This window comes from Myodes glareolus, chromosome 8 (assembly GCF_982192425.1).
Source record: "Myodes glareolus chromosome 8, mMyoGla1.1, whole genome shotgun sequence".
In the NCBI taxonomy this organism is placed as follows: domain Eukaryota; kingdom Metazoa; phylum Chordata; class Mammalia; order Rodentia; family Cricetidae; genus Myodes; species Myodes glareolus.
The window spans coordinates 14,855,087-14,877,747 of record NC_142033.1 but is presented as its reverse complement, the minus strand read 5'-3'; the positions used below and the strand labels follow the sequence as shown (position 1 = coordinate 14,877,747).

General features: G+C 45.2%; 1 protein-coding gene across 1 annotated transcript in view; it reads right to left on the bottom strand.

Moving 5' to 3' along the window:
- Nucleotides 1-6,279: 6,279 nt before the first annotated feature.
- The window catches only part of Scarb2 (scavenger receptor class B member 2), a 57,063-nt gene continuing 40,681 nt past the window's right edge, over nucleotides 6,280-22,661 (bottom strand). The window contains exons 6-12 of the mRNA XM_085691638.2: nucleotides 20,293-20,412; nucleotides 19,478-19,647; nucleotides 16,012-16,130; nucleotides 14,560-14,633; nucleotides 13,258-13,309; nucleotides 11,065-11,223; nucleotides 6,280-9,049 (exon numbers count right to left, since the gene is read on the bottom strand). Coding sequence (XP_085547764.1) covers nucleotides 9,011-9,049; nucleotides 11,065-11,223; nucleotides 13,258-13,309; nucleotides 14,560-14,633; nucleotides 16,012-16,130; nucleotides 19,478-19,647; nucleotides 20,293-20,412 — 733 coding nt within the window. The 3' untranslated portion in view covers nucleotides 6,280-9,010. The remainder of the gene's footprint in view (nucleotides 9,050-11,064; nucleotides 11,224-13,257; nucleotides 13,310-14,559; nucleotides 14,634-16,011; nucleotides 16,131-19,477; nucleotides 19,648-20,292; nucleotides 20,413-22,661) is intronic.

Below are 22,661 nucleotides of genomic sequence, written 5' to 3'. Positions count from 1 at the left end.
AAGCAGTAGCTGAGAAAGAGGCCTTTAGGAGTGACAGAAAGATAATGGGGATGTAGCAACACGTGTGTTTACGGTGTGGCACGCACTCTAGCACCCGTTTTTGCATAGTTTAACTTAATCCCCAGCTGTTTTTCAGACAGTTTACCACTATCGTCATTGAACAAGATGGAAGGCTGACCCGAATGAAACAGATGAGCCCTCTAACTGCTAAAGCCTGTGCCCTGTGTTTTTCTTCTGGGGGACATTTAATTCTCAACCCCATAGAGAAGATTCTGTTATTGACTGATGAGACGGAAGCGTCCCCAAAGTCATTTCGCTGGTACATACTGGAATCTAGTTTGCAACAAGGTTTTTCCCGACATTTTCTGAAGGGGTCAAACTCTCCCACTTTCACAACTGCTCTTAGGTTTCACTTCTCTGAGGACGCACAGGTCTTTTCCAACAAAAGGCCACTGGTCTACAAGGCCCTTAACATTCAGGCGGGAGGGAGAGAAGGGAGGGCGTAAGTTAGCCTCAGTGTCACAAGGACAAACCCAGCAGTCCCCCCCCCTCCTTGTAAGTTCACAACCTAGTGTCTGCTGAGTACCAAAAATGATAAGACTAAACAAATAACCCCGGGCGGTGGTGGCACAGGCCTTTTAACCCAGGACTTGGGAGGCAGAGGTATGCAGATTTCTATGAGTTCAAGGCCAGCCTGGTCTACTGAGCGAGTTCCAAGACAGCCAGGACTGTTACACAGAGAAACCCCCAAACAAACAAACAAAAAAAAAACCAAATTCAAAATCGAATCTAACTAACTAATCATGTATCTGTCCCTGAAACTCCCCTTAGCTGTGCTTAAAAGGAACCTACACGTCCCTCTTGGGTCAGGGGTTGTCGCCGTTTTGTACAGGTGAAGGACTGTTCATGCATGCTGGTATAATCAACACTCTTTGTCCTTGCATGCCATTTGAGTCCGGGGTCTTCCTTCAGCGTTTCTGTGGCCCCTACATTCATATAAGTATTTATGGTATTTTGAATATATATTCCTACCCCTAAACTTTCTTTCACATCCCACCTCTCCTATTAGTTTCCTTTGTTCCCCAGCAGCTTTATTTCAGTTTTCATGTTATGTGTGTGTGCGCGCACATGCATGCGATTTGGTGTATGTACATTTAAACTTAGGAATCTTAAATTAGAAAACATTTGTCCTGTGATTGGCTTAATTCACTTAATATGATTGTCTTCAGTCATATCCATTTTTGTGCAAATGACACAACTTCAATGTTTGTGGTTGAAAATTCCTCTGTGTGTATATACACCGCCTTTTCCTTATACATCCCTCTGCTGATGGGCAGCTGGCTTCGTTAATGGTGTGACTAGCGCTGCATTCACAGGCACGTGTCTCTGCAATAGGCTAACAAGGAGTCCTTAGAGGTGTAGCTGAGGTCTGTGGTAGATCTAGTTTGACGTTTTCTGAGGAACCCCTTTGCCCCAATTTATTTAGTGGAGGGGGTGCATGTGCACACGTGTGTGGGGGCCAGAGTTTGACATGGTTGTCTTTCTAATTTACTCTTATCTTTTGAGACAGGGTCTCTCACGGAATCTGGAGCACATCAATTTGGCAAGAGTGGCAGACCAGCAATTCCCATGGCCGCCTGACTTTGCATGCCCAGTGCTAGGTGCTAAGTGAATCCCACAGTGCCCAGTGCTAGGTGATAGGTGAATCCCACAGTGCCCAGTGCTAGGTGCTAAGTGAATCCCACAGTGCCCAGTGCTAGGTGATAGGTGAATCCACGGTGCCCAGTGCTAGGTGCTAAGTAAATCCTACAGTGCCCAGTGCTAGGTGGTAGGTGAATCCAGGGTACCCAGTGCTGGGTGGTAGGTGAATCCACGGTGCCTAGTGCTAGGCTTGATTTTAAATCTGAATGCTGACGGTTGAGCTCAAACCCTCACGCTTGCGCAGCTAGCACAGTACTGCCGCGCTGTCTCTCCAGTCCCAGCTAAAAATTACCATTCCATTTTGTCTTCTTGTAGATTATGGACAGGATTTCATACTCTTTCCTGAGAGCGACAAAAAATGTTATGATCAGATTTTTTTTAATTTAAGAAATAAAAAAACCAAACATCCATGCCTGTGATCTCAGCATTCAGAAGACACGGGCAACTGAGTTGGGGGCCAGCATAGGGTACACAATCGAAGTATCTCAAACATTTTTAATGTGTGTGTGAATGTGGTGTGTGCATGTGTGTACCTTCGTGCACAGGTGTGTGTTCATGTGTGTGTGTGAAGGCCACAGGAGGACATCTGGTGTTTTTTCTATTGCTCTTCACTTTGGTCCCTTGATAGAGCAACTCCCCATTGAACTTTTTTTGTGGCTTTTCCCTCCTAGGGATCTTCTGGTCTGTGTACCTGCCAGCACTGTTAGACACACGCATGGCCACACCTAGCTTTTTACATGGGACCCAAACTCAGTCCTTATGTTTGAGTAGCAAGTGTTCTTTCTTACTAAATTGTCTCCTCAGTAAACCCCCAAATAATGTTAAAATGCTTAAATTTCTTTTGTTTTTAATTTTGTACCTGTGTGGGTGTGTGCCCGTGTGAGTGCGTGCGCCCTCAGAATACAGAGAAGAGGGTGTTGGATCCCTGGCAGTGGTGAGACCTTTGGTGTAGGTGATGAGAACCAAACTTGGGCCCTCTGCGAGACCAGTGCTTTTTTTTTTTTTAAAGATTTATTTATTAAGCATACAATGTACTGCTGGCAAGGAAGGCACCAGGTCTCATTACAGATGGTTATGAGCCACCATGTGGTTGCTGGGAATTGAACTGGGGACCTCTGGAAGAGCAGCTAGTGCTCTTAACCACTGAGCCATCTCTCCAGCCCCCAGCAGTGCTTATTCTTAATCGCTGAGCCATCTCCCCCACTAAGGCTGCCCAAATTAATGTTCATAAGATCCCTCTGATTAGCAAAGGGAAATTGAAAGGGGCCTGCATGTCTGTAGGAAGCAGAGTTTGCAGGGGTATTGAAGAGTTCCATAGTGAAGAGGGGACAAAGACTTGATTGCAGCTCTGATACGTGATGTTAGGAGAACAAATGAGAGAAAGAGAGAGAAAACTGCACAGAATCTGCTCCACTGCTGCAGGACCGAGAAGGAGGGACACAGGACACTCCCTGGTTCCTGCTTGAGTAGACGGGAGAGTGATGGGCTGCTATATACTCCCTGCATGCCAACGATGCCCGATGCCCACCGCACCACTGTTTCTCTGTAAGGGAACTGCTGTAAGTGTAAATATGTCGGCAGAAATGAAAATTTCCATAGAGGAGCTGGCATGTGAAGGTTAAGAGCTCACCACGTAAAAACTTAAAAAAGGACTCTCCCGGAAAATAATAATAATTAAAAAAAAAAGTATGGACTTAGTATAGCAGCCTCCTAACTGACCTTTCCCCCCACACACACAGTTTATGTCAACTCTCTCAGGTCACTCTACATCTAGGGTGTCTTCTCTCACCCAGCCTCCCAGGACACCTCTATCTAAAGCCTCCACTAAACTTCCCAATGATTCTGAAATAAGGCAAAGCACCAGAATCTGTAAGTGGCTAACAAACCCTCACATAACACGGCCCTGGCTTGCTTCCCAGCCCATTGCCCACCGTTCTTTCCTTCCTGAGTCCCAGCCAGAGACCAGAGTCACGTGTTGTGTTTTTGTTACTGTTCTCTTTGAAGAGACTCCCTGACCAAAACAACTTCTACAAGAAAGCGTTTAATTGGGGCTTGTTTGCCATAGAGGGTTGGTCTATTATCATCACAGCAGGCAGGCATGATGTTGGAGTCGTAGCTGCGAGTTTGCACGTGACCTACAGGCAGCAGGCAGAGAGAGAGATTGGGCCTGGCTGGGCTTTTAAAACCTCACAGCCTGCCCCCACTAACACACCTACTCCTACAAGGCCACACCTTCTAATCTTTCTTAAACAATTCCACCAACAGGGACCCAAACGTCCAAATCTATGTGCCCATGGGGCCATCCTCATTGAAACCACCACGTGTAGTAAACCTGTTCGCTCCTGCTCCCGGGCTCATCTGAAATGCTCTGCGGTGCCCAAGGCACATTCCCAGGACACCCTGAATCATGACTGGTTCCCACTTATCTGTATGGCTATTGAGCCACTCTTCCCCACTAGACTGTAATTTCCGTGTGCCTCCTTCATGTGTGTAGTGTGTGGCATAAAGGAGGTACTTTTTAAACAAATGTACTCTTGTGAACATATAGCACGTCATAGAAATTGCAGCCCATGGTATCACATGGTATTCACATATTATGAAATGTGTGTAGCATATCTTTTTTAAAATTTATTTAATTTAATTAATTTCTTTATTTATAAAAATTTCCACTTCCTCCCCTCCTCCCAATACCCTCCCACTCCCTCTCCAGTCCTAAGATCAGTCAGGGTTTCCTGCCCTGTGGGAAGTCCAAGTTCCTCCGGGTCTAGAAAGGTGAGCATCCAAATAGATGAGGCTCCCACAAGGCCAGTCCATGCAGTACAATCAAAACTCAATGCCATTGTCCTTGGCTTCTCAGTCAGCCCTCATTGTCAGCCACATTCAGAGAGTCCAGTTTGATCACATGTTCCATCAGTTCCAGTCCAGCTGGCCTTGGTGAGCTCCCATTAGATCAGTCCCATTGTTTCAATGGGTGGATGCACCCCTCGCGGTCCTGACTTCCTTGCTCGTGTTCTCCCTCCTTCTACTCCTCATTTGGACCTTGGGGGCTCAGTCCAGTGCTCCAGTGTGGGTCTCTGTCTCTATCTCCATCCATCACCAGATGAAGGTTCTATGGTGAGCATATCTTAAAGCTGTATAAAATCTTTTTTTAGATTTGATAAATGAATAAATGAACTTATTACTGGAAATGAGAGTTTTATTTTCTGCAAATCTATATACATGTTTCTATACTCTGTATTTTGTGGCTCTTATTCTAGATTGTTCTTTAAATATTGTTCCTAGGCATATGTTTTAACACCGTATTGGTCTTTTGAATATATTTTTGGATTCTTATAATACTAGATTTCAAACATTTGGGCTAGATATGGGATATAGGTGTATGTGTCTCTATATAGCTTTGGGTAAGAAGTCAGTACTAGGTGCTTCCCTTATGATGCAAGCAGCTGAAATTAGGTTTAGGGTTCCTAGAGAGGACTTGAACTAGTGACCAAGGTCCTTCACATGTAAGAACATCTGTAACACTAACAGGAAACTTTCCGATGTTCTAGCTTACTCTGACTTCAGGAGGAGGGTGTACTATTGGGATGGGAAGTTCAAAAGGGAATCTGAATTTTAGGACTAATAGCTTCAATCTAAATGTTCCTGGAATCAAAAGCCTCAGACTGATGTGGGAGGGCCTTCCGTCTATGTATTGCTTTTATTGCTTAATGAATAAAGAAGCTTTCTTGGCCTTGGCCTGTGATAGGGTAGAGCAGAGCTGGGGGCGGGGCGGCCGGACAACTAAACTGAATGCTGGGAGAAAGAAGGCGGAGTCAAAGAGAAGCCATGTAGCTCTGCCAGAGACAGATGCTGGAGGGAACCTTGCCCATAAACCACAGCCATGTGGCAATACACAGACTAATGAAGATGGGTTAATTTAAAATATAAGAGTTATCCAGAAATACACTTAAGCTATTGGCCAAACAGTATTGCAAATAATATAGTTTCTGTATGGTTATTTCAGGGCTGAGTAGCCGGGAACAAACAAGCGGGCTCCTACAACGTCAGACCTCCACTTGTGTCTGATCTCCTAGCTCCTTCTTCTTGGGCTGTGAGCATTTCAGTTGGTGTGGTTGGGGCAGCCCAAGGTAAGATGTTAGTGCAGGTTAGTGTGGTAAGACTTGGGAAGAAACAGCAAACAGCACTGGGGGACTGGCAGGAAAGATCAGGAAATAAGTAGAATCTAGTAGAAAGCAGTTCCTAGCTTGGGAAGTAGGGAGGGAACGGGGCGGGGGGATCCTTCTAGGTCCTGCTAGAGAGCAGTTCCATACTGAGGAGCCTGATATGACCGTGAGGCTGGGACACACTAACTGATCAGAAAGCTGCTGGCCCCTGCAGTTTAGGGTTGCCTTGGTGTTTCCACATCTCTGAAGAAAAACCTGAGGCAGAAAAATGGGGAAAGGGGTCTGCTTGGAGTGGCCTGCCTTTCACAGTTGAGCAGAAATTACAAGTGGCCCAAAGAGTGTGAATTTGGGGATGCATCAGCAGAGGCGAATTTCTCAAATGAAACTCCATCCAATGAGAGACAGTTCACGCAACTTCATATAAACTTTTTTTTTAATTAGTGAAACAGTTTGTTGCATTATGGGTAGAAATAAAATAAGGTCAGGAACCACAAGAAATGAACCAACTGTGTAAGGTACATGAAGAACATAATGACCAGACTTTTTAAAACCAGGCACAAGCAATTTACACCAGGTACAATGCTCAGAGGGCCTTTGGAAGGATTCATACCGCAAACAACTTTGAGCATCCTTAAGTGAAAACCCCAATAGGGGTTAGCGGTGCTGAGCTTGTTCCATTGGATCATTAGTGATCTCTGTAGAACACACGCAAGTAAGGTCTATGGGGCAGAGCCTGGAGCCTCCCTGGAAATGTCCATCCCTCACTCTGTGCCCTCCCAGTTCCCTGCCATCCTGTGGTATGAGAATGCTGGTGGCCCCACAATCTTTGGGACCTTCCCAGGACAATGGTCTCAGCCCACACAAAATGGGTACATTTGTTGTTAGTCAGTCTGTAATTCCGACTGTGGCTTGTGGGTTTGCCATGAACCTTTTAGAAGGAAAATATCAAATGTGATTTTGAGCCATCGCTATCAATAACCATGGGGCGGATAGAGAATTAATCTATTTTTGGTCTCCTTTTCCACGTGAGATTCAGTCTACTATATACATCATTAACTGCTGTAATTTCTGTGTTAAAAAACATCTCCTCAGAGATGACCACGTCCTGAAAATAGGAATGAACCAATTAGTATGCACTAGCTTACCAATTTAATTTATTGTGGATAAGTAGTTGCATAATGACAGTCAGGTGTAGTGCACACCTGTAATCCCAGCTCTCGGGAGGCTGAGAGGGGAGGCTCACCATAAGTTCAAGGTCAACCTATGCTACCTAGTGAGTTCTAAATCAGCCTGAGCTACAGAGTTAAGACTCCATCTCAATGCATGAAGACCAAGATATGCTAATTACCTAGTTAAATATTGATAAAGTCTAAAGACATTTGTCATTATTAGAGATGAAGTATTTTCAATTTGGTTTTCACAGCCATGTTTGGGGTACCAAATATTTCTACCTTGGTTTGTTAAGAAAGGTGAAAATTTAACGAATCTGTCCCTTCAAGAAGGGACACAGCAGTCAAGCATAGTGGCTCACCAATCCCAGCACTCGGGAGGCAGAGGCAGTGGAGATCTGTGAGTTAAATGCCATCCTGATCTACACAGTGTGTTCCAGAACAGTCAGGCCTACATAGGGACATTCTGTCTCAAAACACCAAAATTAAAAAAAAAAAAAAAAAGAAGGGAAACATCACATACTGCTGTAGTGTCAAGAGAGGAAAAATTTGGGCCTGTATATTAAAGCAACATTTTACCTCCAAAGTCATATGGGTAACTTCAGTTTTTTAATTCTTTTTGTTTATATTGAAATTCAGTTTTAATCGACGAAATTCAGTTTTCATGAAATTATATAAGAGGTTGGCCAGATAACATATAGGGTTCCTCAGTAAAAAATCAGTGGTGAGCTCTGAGAGTCAAAGACAATGCCCTTCGTGATGGCTGAGGTCTGATGGCTGGGACGCCATGGTCCTTCAGGGACCTGAAAAGGAGTAGCTGGCTTCTTCTCAGACGCCTCATCCGAAGGGCTTTCTGTCTCGCACTCTAACACTTGTTGCTCTGTCAGGAAAACGACTGTCAATGGAAGCAGAGGGCACTTAGTGAGTGACGGAGAGCCACCAAACACTGGCTGGGACCAAACCTAAGGGATGAATTTAAAATCTTCTTTTCAAAGGTGAACTGCCTTCCTGGATCTCTATGTGACGTTAGCTATCGGCAGACGGGCTTTCCAACATTCGTAATTTTTCAAATAATCACTCAATATTTGGCAGTCACCGACATTCCTACCACCATCCTATTTGGCAAAGATGTCTGGGGATACATGCCATTGATTCTGGTCTCCCGGAGTCAGAGGCGTGTTTCTCCATTGAGACAGCTCTGACTAAAAATGACAGCCAACCTATAAACTCACACTGAACTCTACTCTAAATGAATACCCTCACCAACACTGTCAGGACATCCTCCTCCTCCACAAAAGCACAACCTAAAATCCTCAGGAGCGCGATGCTATCTACTGACAGACACCACCCACCCAACCCTGCCCACGTGACTCCCACTTACCATCAAACACTCGAAAGACTGAGTTATTTTCCTGAAGGGATTACAATCTTGAAGTTAGAGTGAAATACAGCATGTAACGTCTCAAGGAAGGAAAGCAGACACGCTTGCAGGGCGCATCATATGAAGTTATCATTTTACCCTGGGTGCCACACTCTTCCTCTTGTGTAAGGAGTTGAATGGAGAAGAACAGGAAGCCATACATATATATTTTGAACACAATTTGGAGAATGAAACACACTGAGTCAGGTCAGGTCAGCTAACACTAACAAGTGATGCAGACTTTGTATCTACAACGGGGGTCACAAAATCCCACAGCTCCCAGAGCCCAACCACAAAGTTTCTACACAAGTTTATTAGATACTTCCTAGACACATTAGAACTATTGCAGAGACATGATTTGATAAAGTATAATGTCCAGCCATATCACCCTGCTCGTCACCCTCTGTCCAGGAGTTCTCCTTCCTTGCCAGCACTGCGACTTCTCCCTCTTCTTGACGGGCCAGGAGCCTGTGAGGATTCAGGGGTTCCCCTGTCCTGGTCCACATCAGGGCGGTGCACACGCTCTCTCACCAAGCTCAGGCAACAGGTAAGTTTGATTAGGATCGTATGAGGGGTGCTCTTTCATCCGCCGTGCCCTGAGACAGACAACAGAAGATGCCACGGGTTAAATGTTAAGGTCGGCAACATCTGTCCTGATGCGAAAAGTTGAGGCCAGGTGAGGATGGAGAAGGTGGAAGGAGGAGAAGCTGGGCAGAGGTAGCTCCCTCCACTCTCCGCCCAGCTGCCTTTGCTCTTTAAGACTCTAACTGGACAGACCGTTAGAGGTCAGTTCTTTCTCTCCAGCCCCCAATACCAGACCTGTAATCTCCCCTCTCTCCTCTGGACGATATAACCATTAGCATCCTGGACCTGAAACAGCCTCCTTCCTGATTTGTAACCTACCTGGGACCAGTGCTTCAGAAGTTGTGGATGCTCACTGACGCTCGCAGAAGCCCTGAGGATGGCTAATGATGGGTGCTAATGAACGTTCCTAGGAGGTCTGTTTATACCTAGGAAAATTCTGCCGATGACAAGGACTGGCAGATCCATAGACGTCAATGGTAGACAGTTTGTCTCATTGCTAATTCGGGCTTGCCTGACAAGCATGAATGAACGTGACATACTGGCAGGGTTAGCCAAGCCAGCATCTCTCATACGGCTTCAACAGTTTCATCTCCTACTTCACACTGCTCAGAAAGTTTAGCAGGAAAACGGAAGGGAGAAACATCCCATAAAAACCAGAAATTACTGAGCATTTCAGAAGGGTGCCTAGGCCAGGTCTGGCGGTTCAAGTCTGTAATCCTAGTCACCAAGGAGACTGAAGCAGGAGATTCACAAGGTCAAAGCCCAGCAGTGTCGCAGAGCAAGTATAAGGTCAGCCTGAGCAGGTCAGAGAGACTTCTTCAAAAATATGTTTGTTTTTAAGGACTGGGCATATGTCTCAGTGCTAGAGTGCTTGCCTGGCGTGTGTCAGGTCCTCGCTTCAGCCTCTAGTTCCTCAGAAAAGAAGGGGTTCTACAGAGGAGCATCATGAGGTGTTCAGCCTCCTGGGCACTTGAGAGGCTGTTCTGAGCCAGTTTGTCCCATCCTTCTGGAAACGAATGATTCTCATGTACTCACCGTTCCCACTGCTATGGGATCTCGACCACAGCACCTTCAGATACACCAGGGATTCAAAGCATGTTACTGCCCCTTTGCTCTACAATATTGGAATTAGTTTATCATAGATAATAGCTAAGTTTATTAAGTAACACTGAGCCAAGTCCTCTGTGCTTTCTACTTTGTCCGATCCTCTCCAGAAACTCACAAAGGAGACACTATTTCCACTCTATTTTACAGATGATGAAATTGAGGCCACTTCAAGTGTCATATACAGACTGGATTTGAACCCAGAAGTCCATCACCAAAGCATAGGCGCTTAAAGGTTTTATGTTTCTTTCAAATTATTGTTTTCAAAGATGCAAAGCTACCTCGTATGGGATATATCCAGGAATCCCAAGTCCACCAAGAGAGCCTTAAATACCAAACGACACTGGTGGTTCTATCACCCTCCCTATCCCAACACACATCAGCCCTGCCTCCTACTTGGCCCATCGGTAATACAGTCACAAAAATCAGTACTTCCTTCCTCCATAAAACCCTCAAATATACCCAAGGGAGCCAGCTGACAGTCCTTCAGTAAAGCTTATTGAGGAATTACTCAGGTAAACTTATCAATAAGTGTGGAATATCTCTTTACATTGTGTGAATATGTCTCTGTAATTGGTTTAATAAAGAGCTGACTGGCCAATAGCTGGACAGGATAAGCTTAGACAAAGGAGCCAAACTGGGAATGCTGGGAAGAAGAAGGGACAAGTTAGGAGTCCCGAGCAGACACAGAGAGAAGTGAGAATAGCATGTTGTACCGAGAAAAGGTACCAAGCCATGCAGCAAAGCAAAGATAAGAAATATGGGCTAATTTAAATGTAACAGTTAGCTAGTAACAGGCCTGAGCTATTGGCCAAGCATTTATAATTAATAGTGAGTCTCCCTGTGGTTATTTGGGAACTGGTGGGAGGGAAAGAAAAGTCTGCCTACAAACAAGAGAGAAATTCCCCTAGCTAGCACTTACTTCATTCATGGACCCCTGTCCTCGGCACGCAAGCCATGTGAAAATCAAGCCAAGGAACACGCCCAGTGCCATGATGATGTAGGGTATGTTGGTGACGATCAAAGTCGTGTTAGTTACAGACTTCAATCGGCTTGCAGTCTCTTTGTCAATGACGACACTCTGGAGGAAAAAGAAATAGTATTAGCCTGAGAATTAGATTGTGTGGTTGGTATGTGTGTGTGTGCATGTGTTTCAAACAATAAAATACAATTTGATTATGTCATTTTTTTAACAAACCAGATAAACTGAAAATTCACTCAATATTAGAATAACCAAAGAGGGAATTTACTCATATATTTTCTCTTGAAGACAACTCTAACTCTTAACATAACTTGGAAAAGAGAGAAAAGATATTAAGAAATGTTGAGATAATATGTATTATGGTTCAAGTACGAAATGTCCCCACTGGCTCAGGTTTTAAATGTTGACCACATCTTGAAGTACTGTGTTTGTTTGTTTGTGTTTTATTTTGACACAGGGTCTCATTCTGTATCCCTGGCTAGCCTGGAACTCACTATGTAGACCAGGCTGGCCTTGAACTTGTGGCACTACCGCTGGAGTGCTGGGGTTACAGGCGTGTGCTGCCATGGTGTACTGCTTTTGAAGACCACGGAGCCTTTAGGAGAAGACGACCTCACTTCTCTCCTGAGTCCATATTATGGCCACCAGTCTCAACAAAAGTGATTCAAATGAGTTGTGGTGCTAACAAGAATTGGGGAGAGAATTCCTAACGGAGGGAAATGCTCTAGAACAGCATTTTGGTATGAGAACAGAGGTTTCCTCACTCAGTGTAATGGGTGAAGCATCAAAAGAGCACAAGTCCCTAAGAATAATAATGGCCCTGCTTAGTTTGCTCCGGTGTGGGGTGGGGTGGGCTGTGGTGGCGGTGGCAGGTTCTGTGGCAGATTGTCCTGTAACTGTCCTAGGTTTGTCAGAGTTGGGGCTTCCTCCTGACAGCAGTCTCTAGTGTCGTTTTCAGGCCTAGTACTTTTCTTTTCTCCCCCTCCCCTCTTCTTCTTATCCTCTCCCCCTCCCCTCCTCTCCTTCCTTCTTAAGACAGGGTAACCCTAGGTCTCACTAGGTAATCCTGTTTGGCCTTAAACTCACAGAGATTCACATGCCCCTGCCTCCTCTCCAGTACTAAGAGCCATTATGTCTGACCTTGACATACAATTTTTTAGGAATATTTTATTGCTTTGTTTGTTTGCTGTCATTTGGTGGTGGCGGCAGCAGTGGTGGTATGTGTGTGCGCATGCACGCGAGTGTGCGGAAGCTGGAAGTAAGAAGACATTTCTCGAGGTTGGTCCCATCATCCACCCTGTGGGTTCTGGAGTCCAAACTCAAGTTCTTCAGCACTGACGCCAGGCACCTTTACCTGCTGAGCCATCTCGTCTGCCCCTGACATGTGACTTTCACAGAAGGTGCCTGGAGCTGTCAGGGCTTCAGTGGAGGCACAGGCTTCAGGGGACAGGGCCTGGGCGCTTTTGTCACCTGTGTAGCTTGTTTCTCACATAAGTGGCACCTCGGAAGGGTGTTACCTGGTGCTCTTGAGACAGAAAACGTCCAGATAAACGCTCAGGTACAGACCCCTCCCACAAGTATTAAAGAGAGCTTTTCTGGGGGCAGTATATATTTTAAAAGGTCACCATTGAGGCTGGAGGGATGGCTCAGCAATTAAGAGCATCACTGCTCTTGAGGAGGACCTGGGTTCAGGTCAGAGAGCCCACATAGAGCAGCTCACAGCACCCCATAATTCTGCTTTGTGGGGGTCAGATTGTCTTCCAGACCCTGTTAGCACCTGTGTTTACACTCACACATGACGCATGAACACACATAATTAAAAATAAATCTTGGCCAGGCAGTGGTGGTGCACACCTTTAATCCTGAGTGCAGCGGGAGGCAGAGGCAAGAAGATCTCTGTGAGTTTGAGGCTAGCCTGGTCTACAAAGCTAAGTCTGGGACATTCAGGGCTGTTACACAGAGAAACCCTGTCTTAAACAACCAAAATAATAATAATAAATCTTTTTTTTTAAAAAGCCACCTTTTCCTCTCTTCATAACTTAAATGGCACACCACTACAACTGTAGACATCATAATGGAAGTATCCCAAGCTTGGGCCAGTAAAACATACTTCTTCTCTTGATCAGGACTTACCTCATTGAGATACATCACTGGGAAAACCATGGTCCTGATGTCTCCCGTTTCACTATAAAGAGAAAGGATGGTATTATGTCACAGATATCCTCACGAAAACATCTCTCGTCTGGAGAGACATGATCATACAAAAATTACAGCACACTTAATACACCCAGTCACCTAGAATTGACTGTGGACTTCTTAGTTAGCTTCGCAGACACATATAAATCAGAAGTCAAGACCACAATATTATCAGCCAGTCATGCAAAACTGCACGGGTATGTGGTATTTTATTAAAACATAAGGAGAACTGTTCAGCAAGGATGACACAAGCTGCCACTTGGGCAGTTTCTAGGCCACCTACACCTGCCTCTGCAACAAGAGCCAACTGACCCGTTTGTCCACCCTGTAATCAGTGTTTGGGGGCTTTGTTTTATCCAATTCTTGCAGCAGTCACATGTCATGGCTCTCATTATGTGCATGGTGGGAAGAAGGGAATCCCACTAATAGAGACTAGGGAATCTGCCCTAGATCACCGGGAGTGAGCAGTGGAACCAAGATTGTAATTCCATTTTGAGTCGGAGGGTCTAGCTCTTAACTATCATAATAAACTGTTTCAAAAATACACAGACAGGTGCCGGAAGACATCCCTGTAAACCATGTTTGCTTCTTAGAAGGAACCCATAACATGGGATTAAATCTGGAGAGTTCAATGGGGAAATCCATCATTATAGATGGATGGATAGATGGATTAGATTAGACTAGACAGTAGGCAGATGGACGGATACATAGAGAGACAACACATGTGTGGTTTTATGTCCTTGAACTTGTGATCTGCCAGCCTCAGTCTCCTGGGTAGCTGGAATCACAGGTCTGTGCTGCCAGGCTCAGCAAGATTTTTGACCTTTTCAATACAGAACAAGACCCTTACATTGAAGGGATCACCTATCACCTTTACGTTCATTTCTGTGAATGAGAGCAAAGTACAAATACGTATCTGGTACTGTCTACATTGGTAATATATAGGAAACTCAGTACCTATAGAAGGCTTGCCAAAATTATGTTTTTGATCAGTATTTTCTAAGATCTAAGAAAAATCCCACTGGCAAGTCTGGGCAGGAAGCTATACTCGGGAATTCTTACTAAGAAAATGTGGGAGAGAAAGGCTGCGTTCAGCCTCCTGCAACTGTTCAGATGAGAACTTGTAGGGATAGACAAGTCGAGACGTTAGAAGTAGCTCTCATTACTCCAATACCATGCCTACCCGAAAGTCATGAGGCAAACCCCACCTCTACCTCCGTAGGAAGAAATGACGCTTACACAAAGTCATCCAGTTTCTTAACATAAGTGTTGATTTGGAATCTCTTGGCTGCTCTTAAAATGATTCCAGTCAACTGTAGATAAAAAGAGAGAAAAAAAATTAATAGTTTTTCCAGCTGTATTTTCAACAGAGTGTAACTGTGTGTGGTTCTGACCCACAGGGACCCATTGCCATATTTAGCAGGCAGAGAGAACAAGGGAAAACTGGTCCCTGAAATGGAACCACGAGCACTAACTGCGCTGGGTGGACTGGGCTTTGTGGGGGCTGAGAATCCCTGGGAATCTGGTAAGACACAGATTCTGATTGGTAGATCAGGGTGGAGCATGAAACGAGGCATTTCTAGTAAGTTCCCAGGATATTGCAAAGCATGGAACACCCCATCAGAGGCTACACATTCTGTGTTGGGTATGGACATTTGGGTGATTGTCCAGAGCTAAGGGAGGATGGCTTCCAAGTGCAGGGCTCCCTGTGCCAGAGTGCTGGAGGCATGGGGCAGCAGCCCCCGAGGGGCACTGAGGGTACAGGACTTCACCCATCCCTTAGTGACAGGCCCTGCTGTTTGATTGATGAGAGGGATCTAGGTGGCCAATGGAGATCCAAGCACAGCCACACTCGAGGGCTGGGCTGCAGCTTAGATGGCACAGTGCTTGTGTAGCGTGTGTGGAGCAGCACAGTGCTTGTGTAGCGTGTGTGGAGCAGCACAGTGCTTGTGTAGCGTGTGTGGAGCACACTAGAGCTCAGGGTGGCCTTGGACTTGTGATCCTTTTGCCTCAACCTCCTCGGTAGCTGGGATCACAGGTCTGTGCTGCCGGGCTCAGAAAGATCTTTGATCTTTTTATTTATCTTCTACAGTGAGGGACTCTTACATGGAAGGGATCCCCTATGACATTAACATTCTTTTCTGTGCACTCAAAATATATATACATAACCGGGACTGTCTACATTAATAATAGATAGGACACTCAGTACCTATAGATGCTTTGCCAAAAGTGAATGAAACTATATTTCCATTTATATCTGTGTATTCTAAGCAGGGAATACACAATTCATCTGTAATTCTGAAGGCGAAGGGCATTTGTGATCCTGTCCAACAGCAGACTGATCAGTACATGGGTCCAGCCTCCGCTGTTTTTGGTAACTGAATTTGTACTGTTTTCATTTTATTTTTTTATGCTGGATTGAACCTAGGGCCTCATGCAAGCTAAGTAAGTACTCCACCACTGAGCTATATGGTTTTCCTTTGCTTTCTTTCTCTTCTTTAAAGCGGGTTTACTGTTTTTTTGCAGATTTGGTCCACGGAGTTAGGACTTCCCGTCACAGGCTATGAACCACAGTGCACACCGATCTCCTTCTGCCCTCTTAAGTATCCACAGAAGACAGTGTGTCTCTTAACGCTTTGGATTAAGAGAACCCGCGCATACACAATAAGACATGAGGAAGAGTGTACTCACAGGATTAATGTCCACAAATGTCTCGTGTTCCTCCTTGTTTGGGCGCATGCCTTTTATGGCAGAAACGAACTTCTCATCAGCTTGGTAAAAGTGTGGGAAAGACATGATTATGGGTGCACCTGCGTGGTAAGGGACAGAGAAATGAATGGTGTTGTTTCTTAAATCTAAGGGGCATATACAGCTCCTGACCACAAAGTTGGCTCCTAAAGAAAAAAGAAAAGCCGTACCCAAGTGAGCTTGAGCAGGGTCACTGCCCCTCTGTGACTCCAGGTTCAGTATTTATACTGCATGTTCTACTACCTGATAAATCCCGCATTCTCTCACTGATATCTTATTCCGAAGTCCTGGTCACATTTATACTTAAACAAACAGTTGCTGAACCGATACTTTTTAATCCATTGTCTGTGTTAAATAATGCTCTGTGACACTCTATAAAACTAAAGCCCTGTCAAGAGATGGTGACGCACACCTTTAATCCCAGCACTCAGGAGGCAGAAGCAGGAGAATCTTTGTCAGTTCGAGGCCAGCCTGGTCTACAAGACCTAGTTCCAGGACAGGCTCCAAAGCTTCAGAGAAACCCTGTCTCAAAAAACAAACAAACAACCCACCAAAACCAAGAAAACAACAACAAAAAACAAAACAAAAAACCACTGAAGCCCTTATCCTCATTTTTACATTTGAAGAAGCTGAGGTTCCCAAACATTGCTGAAATTTCCCAGGGTGCATAGCTGCAGAAGTAGTGTTCTGGATGGATGAGAAGGTCCCAGTTCAGAGCACTGCTTGGTTGACAATGACTTGGTTTGTGCTGCTGTTGTTTCGTTTGGGGTTTTGCGGTTTGTTTGTGACAGGGTCTTATTCTGTAGCTCAGGCTGGCGTGGAACTCACTCCATAGACCAGACTGGCTCAGAACTCTCAGAATTGCCCCTGCTTCTGTTTTCTAAGTACTAGGATTGATTACAGAAGTACGCATGCCTGACTTTGAAGGAAAAAAAAAAAAACTGTTTTACACCAGGGAACCTTGTTCTCCTGGATAGCATGATGTAAGAAGAGTTTAAGAGTCTCCCTGTGGTTCGTGGTGGCACATGCCTGTAAGTCCAGCACTCAGCAGAAGGATGAGCAGTTCAAGGCCAGCCGTGGTCACAATGAATAAGGGCAACTTGGGTTAAATGAGAACCTGGCTCAAAGAGGAAAAAATTTAAAAAGGTTGTGTGGCTCTTACGGAAGCAAGGCCACTCCTCCTTGTTCTGTGAACTGCTGTGCTTCCTTACTTAGAAGACACACTGCAGAGTTCCAGTCCCAAGGGGAGTTAAGTCCAGACAGGAGCACTGGGAACCAATCCATGCACAGTGCCGACACCACTTAGAGATCTGCACACTGCCCAAGTTTGGTGTGTGAAGGAAAACTGTCTACTGATGACAGAACCTCCAGTCCATAGTTGGGGGTTCCAGAAAGCGGAGAGGACAACGCTGTGCTAAGAGGTTTGAGTGCTGTAAAACCCAGTCTTTCCTGGACTCTCGCAGTAACGCCTTTAAGAAGAACACAGCAAGAAAAGTACGCCGTGATGTGAGGAGGACATCAAGCCCAGGAGCTCTCACCGAGCCTCACAGCGGGGGAGATCTGAAGGAGGAATGTGTCCCTACTCACTGCTAGCGCACTGGGCTCCTTTGCACAGTGGTCACCGAATGCCTAGATGTCATCTCATGGGAACCATCCACAGAACTTGTTAGTACAGAAAGCACAGATTATAGCATCCTCAGATGTATATCTTAATATCTCTCCAGAGAACTCTGATGCAAGGTTTGTGGGCGGCTGTGGAATGGACAAGGAGGGGCCTGTTGCCCTCAGACTCGTCCCAAAGGAGATTTTAAGGCCAATTAGACAAGAGAGCCAAGTTAGTGCACCCCTTTATTTTTAAAAAAGGAGTACTGCAGTTCAGGAGAGAGGGTTCCTATGCAGGCAGCTTCTCCAAAGGAGCTTTAAAGAGGGCCAGGCATGGTAGTCCTAGCTTTGGGGAGGCTGAGGCAGGAGGATATGTGAGTTTAAGGATATCTTGGGCTCCACAGTAAGTTTGAGGCCAGCCTCCAGGACTACATGGTAAAAACTTGTCTCAAAGCGACAAAGACTATCATCCTACATTCTTTAAAGAGGAATTCTATTCTAAATAGTAATCTAGCACAAATATTAGAAATGCTAGTGACACTGGTCTATATAGGTGAGTTACAAGACAGCCAGAACTTCACAGTGAGACTCCAGCCCGAAAAAAGAAGCAAACGAAACAGAAAAAGAACTACTAGCAAAGAAGTGCTTAGAGAAGTTTCATAAAAGCACATCCCTTCTCTTTGCTCTGTTCCCATGGTGATAAGACGAAGATACTAAGCTATGGACATCATCCCGGCACCCAAGAGGCTGTGACAGAAAGATGGAGCATGATGCCAGCCTGAGCTACACAACAGGACCCTGCCTCAAAGCAAGCAAAACCAAGAGCAAAAACCAGAAGAAAAAAAAAAAAAGAGGACACTGCACACCTGTCAGGTAAGGCTCCGTGGGTAATTCTGCTGCGACTTCTCACTGTTGAAATTAACCTCTGGGGCTGGAGAAATGGCTCAGCAGTTAAGAGTACTGCCTGCTCTTCCTGAGGTCTAGGGTTCGATTCTCAACACCTACATGGCAGCTCATATCTGCCTGTGACTCCAGTTCTAGGGGATCTGACACCTTCACACAGGCATGCATGAAGGCAAAATCACCAATGCATATAAAATTATATACAAATGCAATATATGTATATATTATAGTATGTATTATATATAAATAATCTTCAAGGCAAAAAGACACCTTTTGTCAGCTGCAGCACTGATGATTCTCTCATTCTTGGGAAGGGACAGAGAGCCGAGGCATCAGGAAACCAAGAGGGAGAACAAAAGGTTTAAAAGGTGACACACAAGCCTGAACACCCGAGGGAGCTCCTGGGAGCCCACATAAAGGTGCAAAGGAGAGCCGACGCCACTGAGTATCCTCTGAAGCCACGTGTGTGCCGTGGCCTGCATGCTCACCACCAATAATACACACCAATGCTCACACACCAATAACAATACATCCAAACGAAAAAAAAAAAAAAGAAACTCATGATAAGAGTTTAAAACTAAATCTGCTTCAAAATCATTGGGGATCGTAGCCAAGGCATGTGCTACCAAAACTAGGAATTTAAATTGTTTGATAGGTATCATCATTGTCAGGGCTGTTATCATTCACACGGAGGGGCGGGGGCTATGGAGCCCAGGCTGGCCGTGAGCTCACTGCCTTCCTGCTTCAGGCACCTGGTGCTGGGATTGAAGGCACATGCCAAAATATTATCCTTGAAAGGCTGGGCTCGCACTGTATCTCAGGTTGGTGACAAGTTCTTTGTTGAACACCCTAAGTCTGTCTGCATCCTAGACACCTTAACCACGACCTCTCTAGAACTTCTTACCGTTCTTGCAGACGCTGACATTCAACACTCCTGAGTCCATGCAGTTTCCTTCAGGTATACAGAAGCCAGCGTTTTCGGAGGTATTGGCTAGAATTTCTGCAGGCACCTTATAGCGAAAAGCAGGCAGTCCCTCCACACTCTCAAAACCGCTGAAAGTTATATAGACCGACCTGGTAGGAGGGACGAATACAAAGTCAATGTAGGAATGCAGCTTACCGGAAGAATGTTTGCCTAGCACCTGTGAAACCCTGGGTTCAAATCCCAGCACCGAACAAACAGGACAAACAGGGCGTGGTGGTAGAAGCACTGGGGGGGGGGAGGGAGGAGGATGAGAAGGTCAAGGTCATCAGAGGCTGCAGCAGGCCTCTGGCAGGTGTGAAGCCAGCCTGAGTCCCTGATTCCAATAAATAAGTAAATACATATATAAATAAATAAGAAATACAGAAATACAGAAATACAGAAATACAGAAATACAGAAAGAAAGAAAGAAAGAAAGAAAGAAAGAAAGAAAGAAAGAAAGAAAGAGATGGGGGGAAAGGGAGGGAGGGAGGAAGGGAGGGAGGGAGGGAGGGGAAAAAAGAGTGAGGAAGGGGGTGCGAAAAGAAGGAAAGAGAGGGGAAGAGAGGGGAAGGGAGGGGAGGGACAGAGGGAAGGGAGGTAGAATGGTCAGATAATGTGCCCCGGGCTACACAGCTGCTAAAGTAATAGTGTTAAGGCCAGATCAACAGTTCCCTTGTGGAGCCCATGCTATGAACCATTACACAGCATTCTCTCTCAGTTCCTGTGCCGGATGCGTGTCTGTTTAGAGTTCCTACCTGCAGAAGTCAGAGGGGAACACGTAGAGGACTTCATCCTTGGTGATGAGAGGGTGGAACGAATCTCCATCCGTCCCGTTAATCATGTTGCACTCGTGTGTGGTCCACCAGTCCAGAGACCTGCAGTCGATAAGCGCAACAGAGAGCAGAGATGATCGAGTCGGACTGTGGGGTCTCTCAATGGGCAGGACCTTGCCAGGGCTAAGTGGGACTGGCTACCTCGGCATCTTACCCACAAGTAGGCCCCAAACCAAAATTACATTTGATAAAGATAATAGCCACAAATTCCTGTTTTCTTCCTCAAAAAAAAAATGCATCTCTCATAGGTGTTTAGAAATACTGATTTAGGGACCAGCAAGATGGCTGCTCAGTGCATGAAGACCCTGTCTGTAGGACTCACAACCAGAGGTCAATCTCTGGACCTATGTAAAGGTGGAGGAGAAAAACCAAGGCCACAAAGCTGTCCTTTGACCTCTGTGTGCACACTGGGGCACACTTGCTCCCCATCCCACATCATATACAAACACAACAACAATAATAGAACTGCTGGTTCACGTAAAGCGGTAACCCAAGTAGGCATTAATAGCCTTGCTCATAGCTTGGCCCGGGACAGATGGACTTTGCACAGATGTATGCCATTCTTTAATATGCATGGAGACTATTAACTACTCTCTCAATAGGTCTTGCTTCCAAAAACAACAGACTTAGGACAAGAAGAAATGCTAATTCTGAGTTGGCCTCACACACCGAAAGTACAATTGAGATAGCAAGTTTGACTAATGGTACACGCGGTGCCCTAAACGCTTACGATTCCTCCAGGTCATGAGAGGGGAACCCTGACATAAGACTAGTGACCTTAGATTAGACCACAGGGACTGACTCGGCCCTTCCATCACGTGTGTGCCGTTAAAGTGAGAAGACGGCCTTGTAAGGAACCACAACCATGCCCTCATCAGAGCTGCAGGGATGTTGGTCTTAGGCTGCTCAGCACGCAGAATTGTGAAGAGTAAATTACTGCATTTTATAAGTCTATATAAACTTATATAGACTATATAGACCACTATATAAAACGTGGTCTATGATGATTTGTTATAGCAGTCAGAATGGACTAAAACAGTCCAAATGCAAAAGGAAGGAGCGGGCAAAACATAAATAGCAATTCTCCCAATTTAGGTCTGGATGCTATTCTCAGTTCCTGCCTTGAGAGTGTCTGCAAAGTGAAAACAGGAAATAAAGGATGATAAAATGGGGAAGGAGAATCTTCAGACTGCCCGTAGCACATTCAAAACAAATGAACATCTTCCTAGACAAAAAGCTGGCAAGCATACAGTGTTAAGTTGAGCTAAAATGATACTGTTCTGCACGCTGGAAGCCAGGAGGAAGAAGACTCAGAAATGCCTCATAGCAGAACCTGATCTAAGCTGTCTCTGGATTTCTCCCATGTCATGGTGGGAGGCACATCTTGTACACTGGTTCCAGACTACATGGAGGCCAACATAAGGAGAGATGAGGCAATAGACAGACCGACAGACAGACAGACAGACAGACAGACAGACAGACAGACACACACACACACACACACACACACACACACACACACACCAGACTAGCTTCCCAACTGAAACAATTGTGCAAATCATTTTTCAATTAAAACTTAAAGGACAGAAAACCAAGTCACAAGGAAATGAAGTCAGGCTAATTCCATAAACCTGTGGACAATATCACATGTGAAACAGTAACCGTCTTAAAAGTAACGGGGGTTGGGGTAGGAGAGATGGCTCAGGGTTTAAGACGCTGCTTTTTAGAGGATCTGGGTTAGGGTCCCAGTATCACATCCAAATGGTGGCTCACAACCCTCTGCACCTTCAGTTCCAGGGAATCTAATACCCTTGGGCCTCGTGGGCATCAGAAACACACACGGTGCACAGGCTCACATGCAGACAAAGCAGTCATACATACAAAATAAAATAAATGTTTTTTTCCATTAAAAAGCAATGGAGCTAGAGACAGCTTAGTTCAGGCTTTGCTGTGAGGCTATTTATGAGTCTTCCTACCCCCAGTCACCAGCTTTGGACAACTCCGAAACCCACATAATGGTAGATGTTGCTTTCTTTGGCCTCTTTTGATGAGCAGGGAATCTCTGCTCCTTGGACCGTGGTTCAAGCCCCTGATGGAGCACACTCTACCCTTATAGAGATCCCGTGACTGATACGTGTGAGGCTCTGATTTCCATTACCAACATCACACAAAAAGGAAGTAAGTGGGCGACAATATTAAAAGAAAAAAATGAAACAAAATCAAGAAGATTGAAAAAATAGAAAACCTGGATAAAAAATATGTTTTGGAAAAAAATCAACAGGGGTAAACTC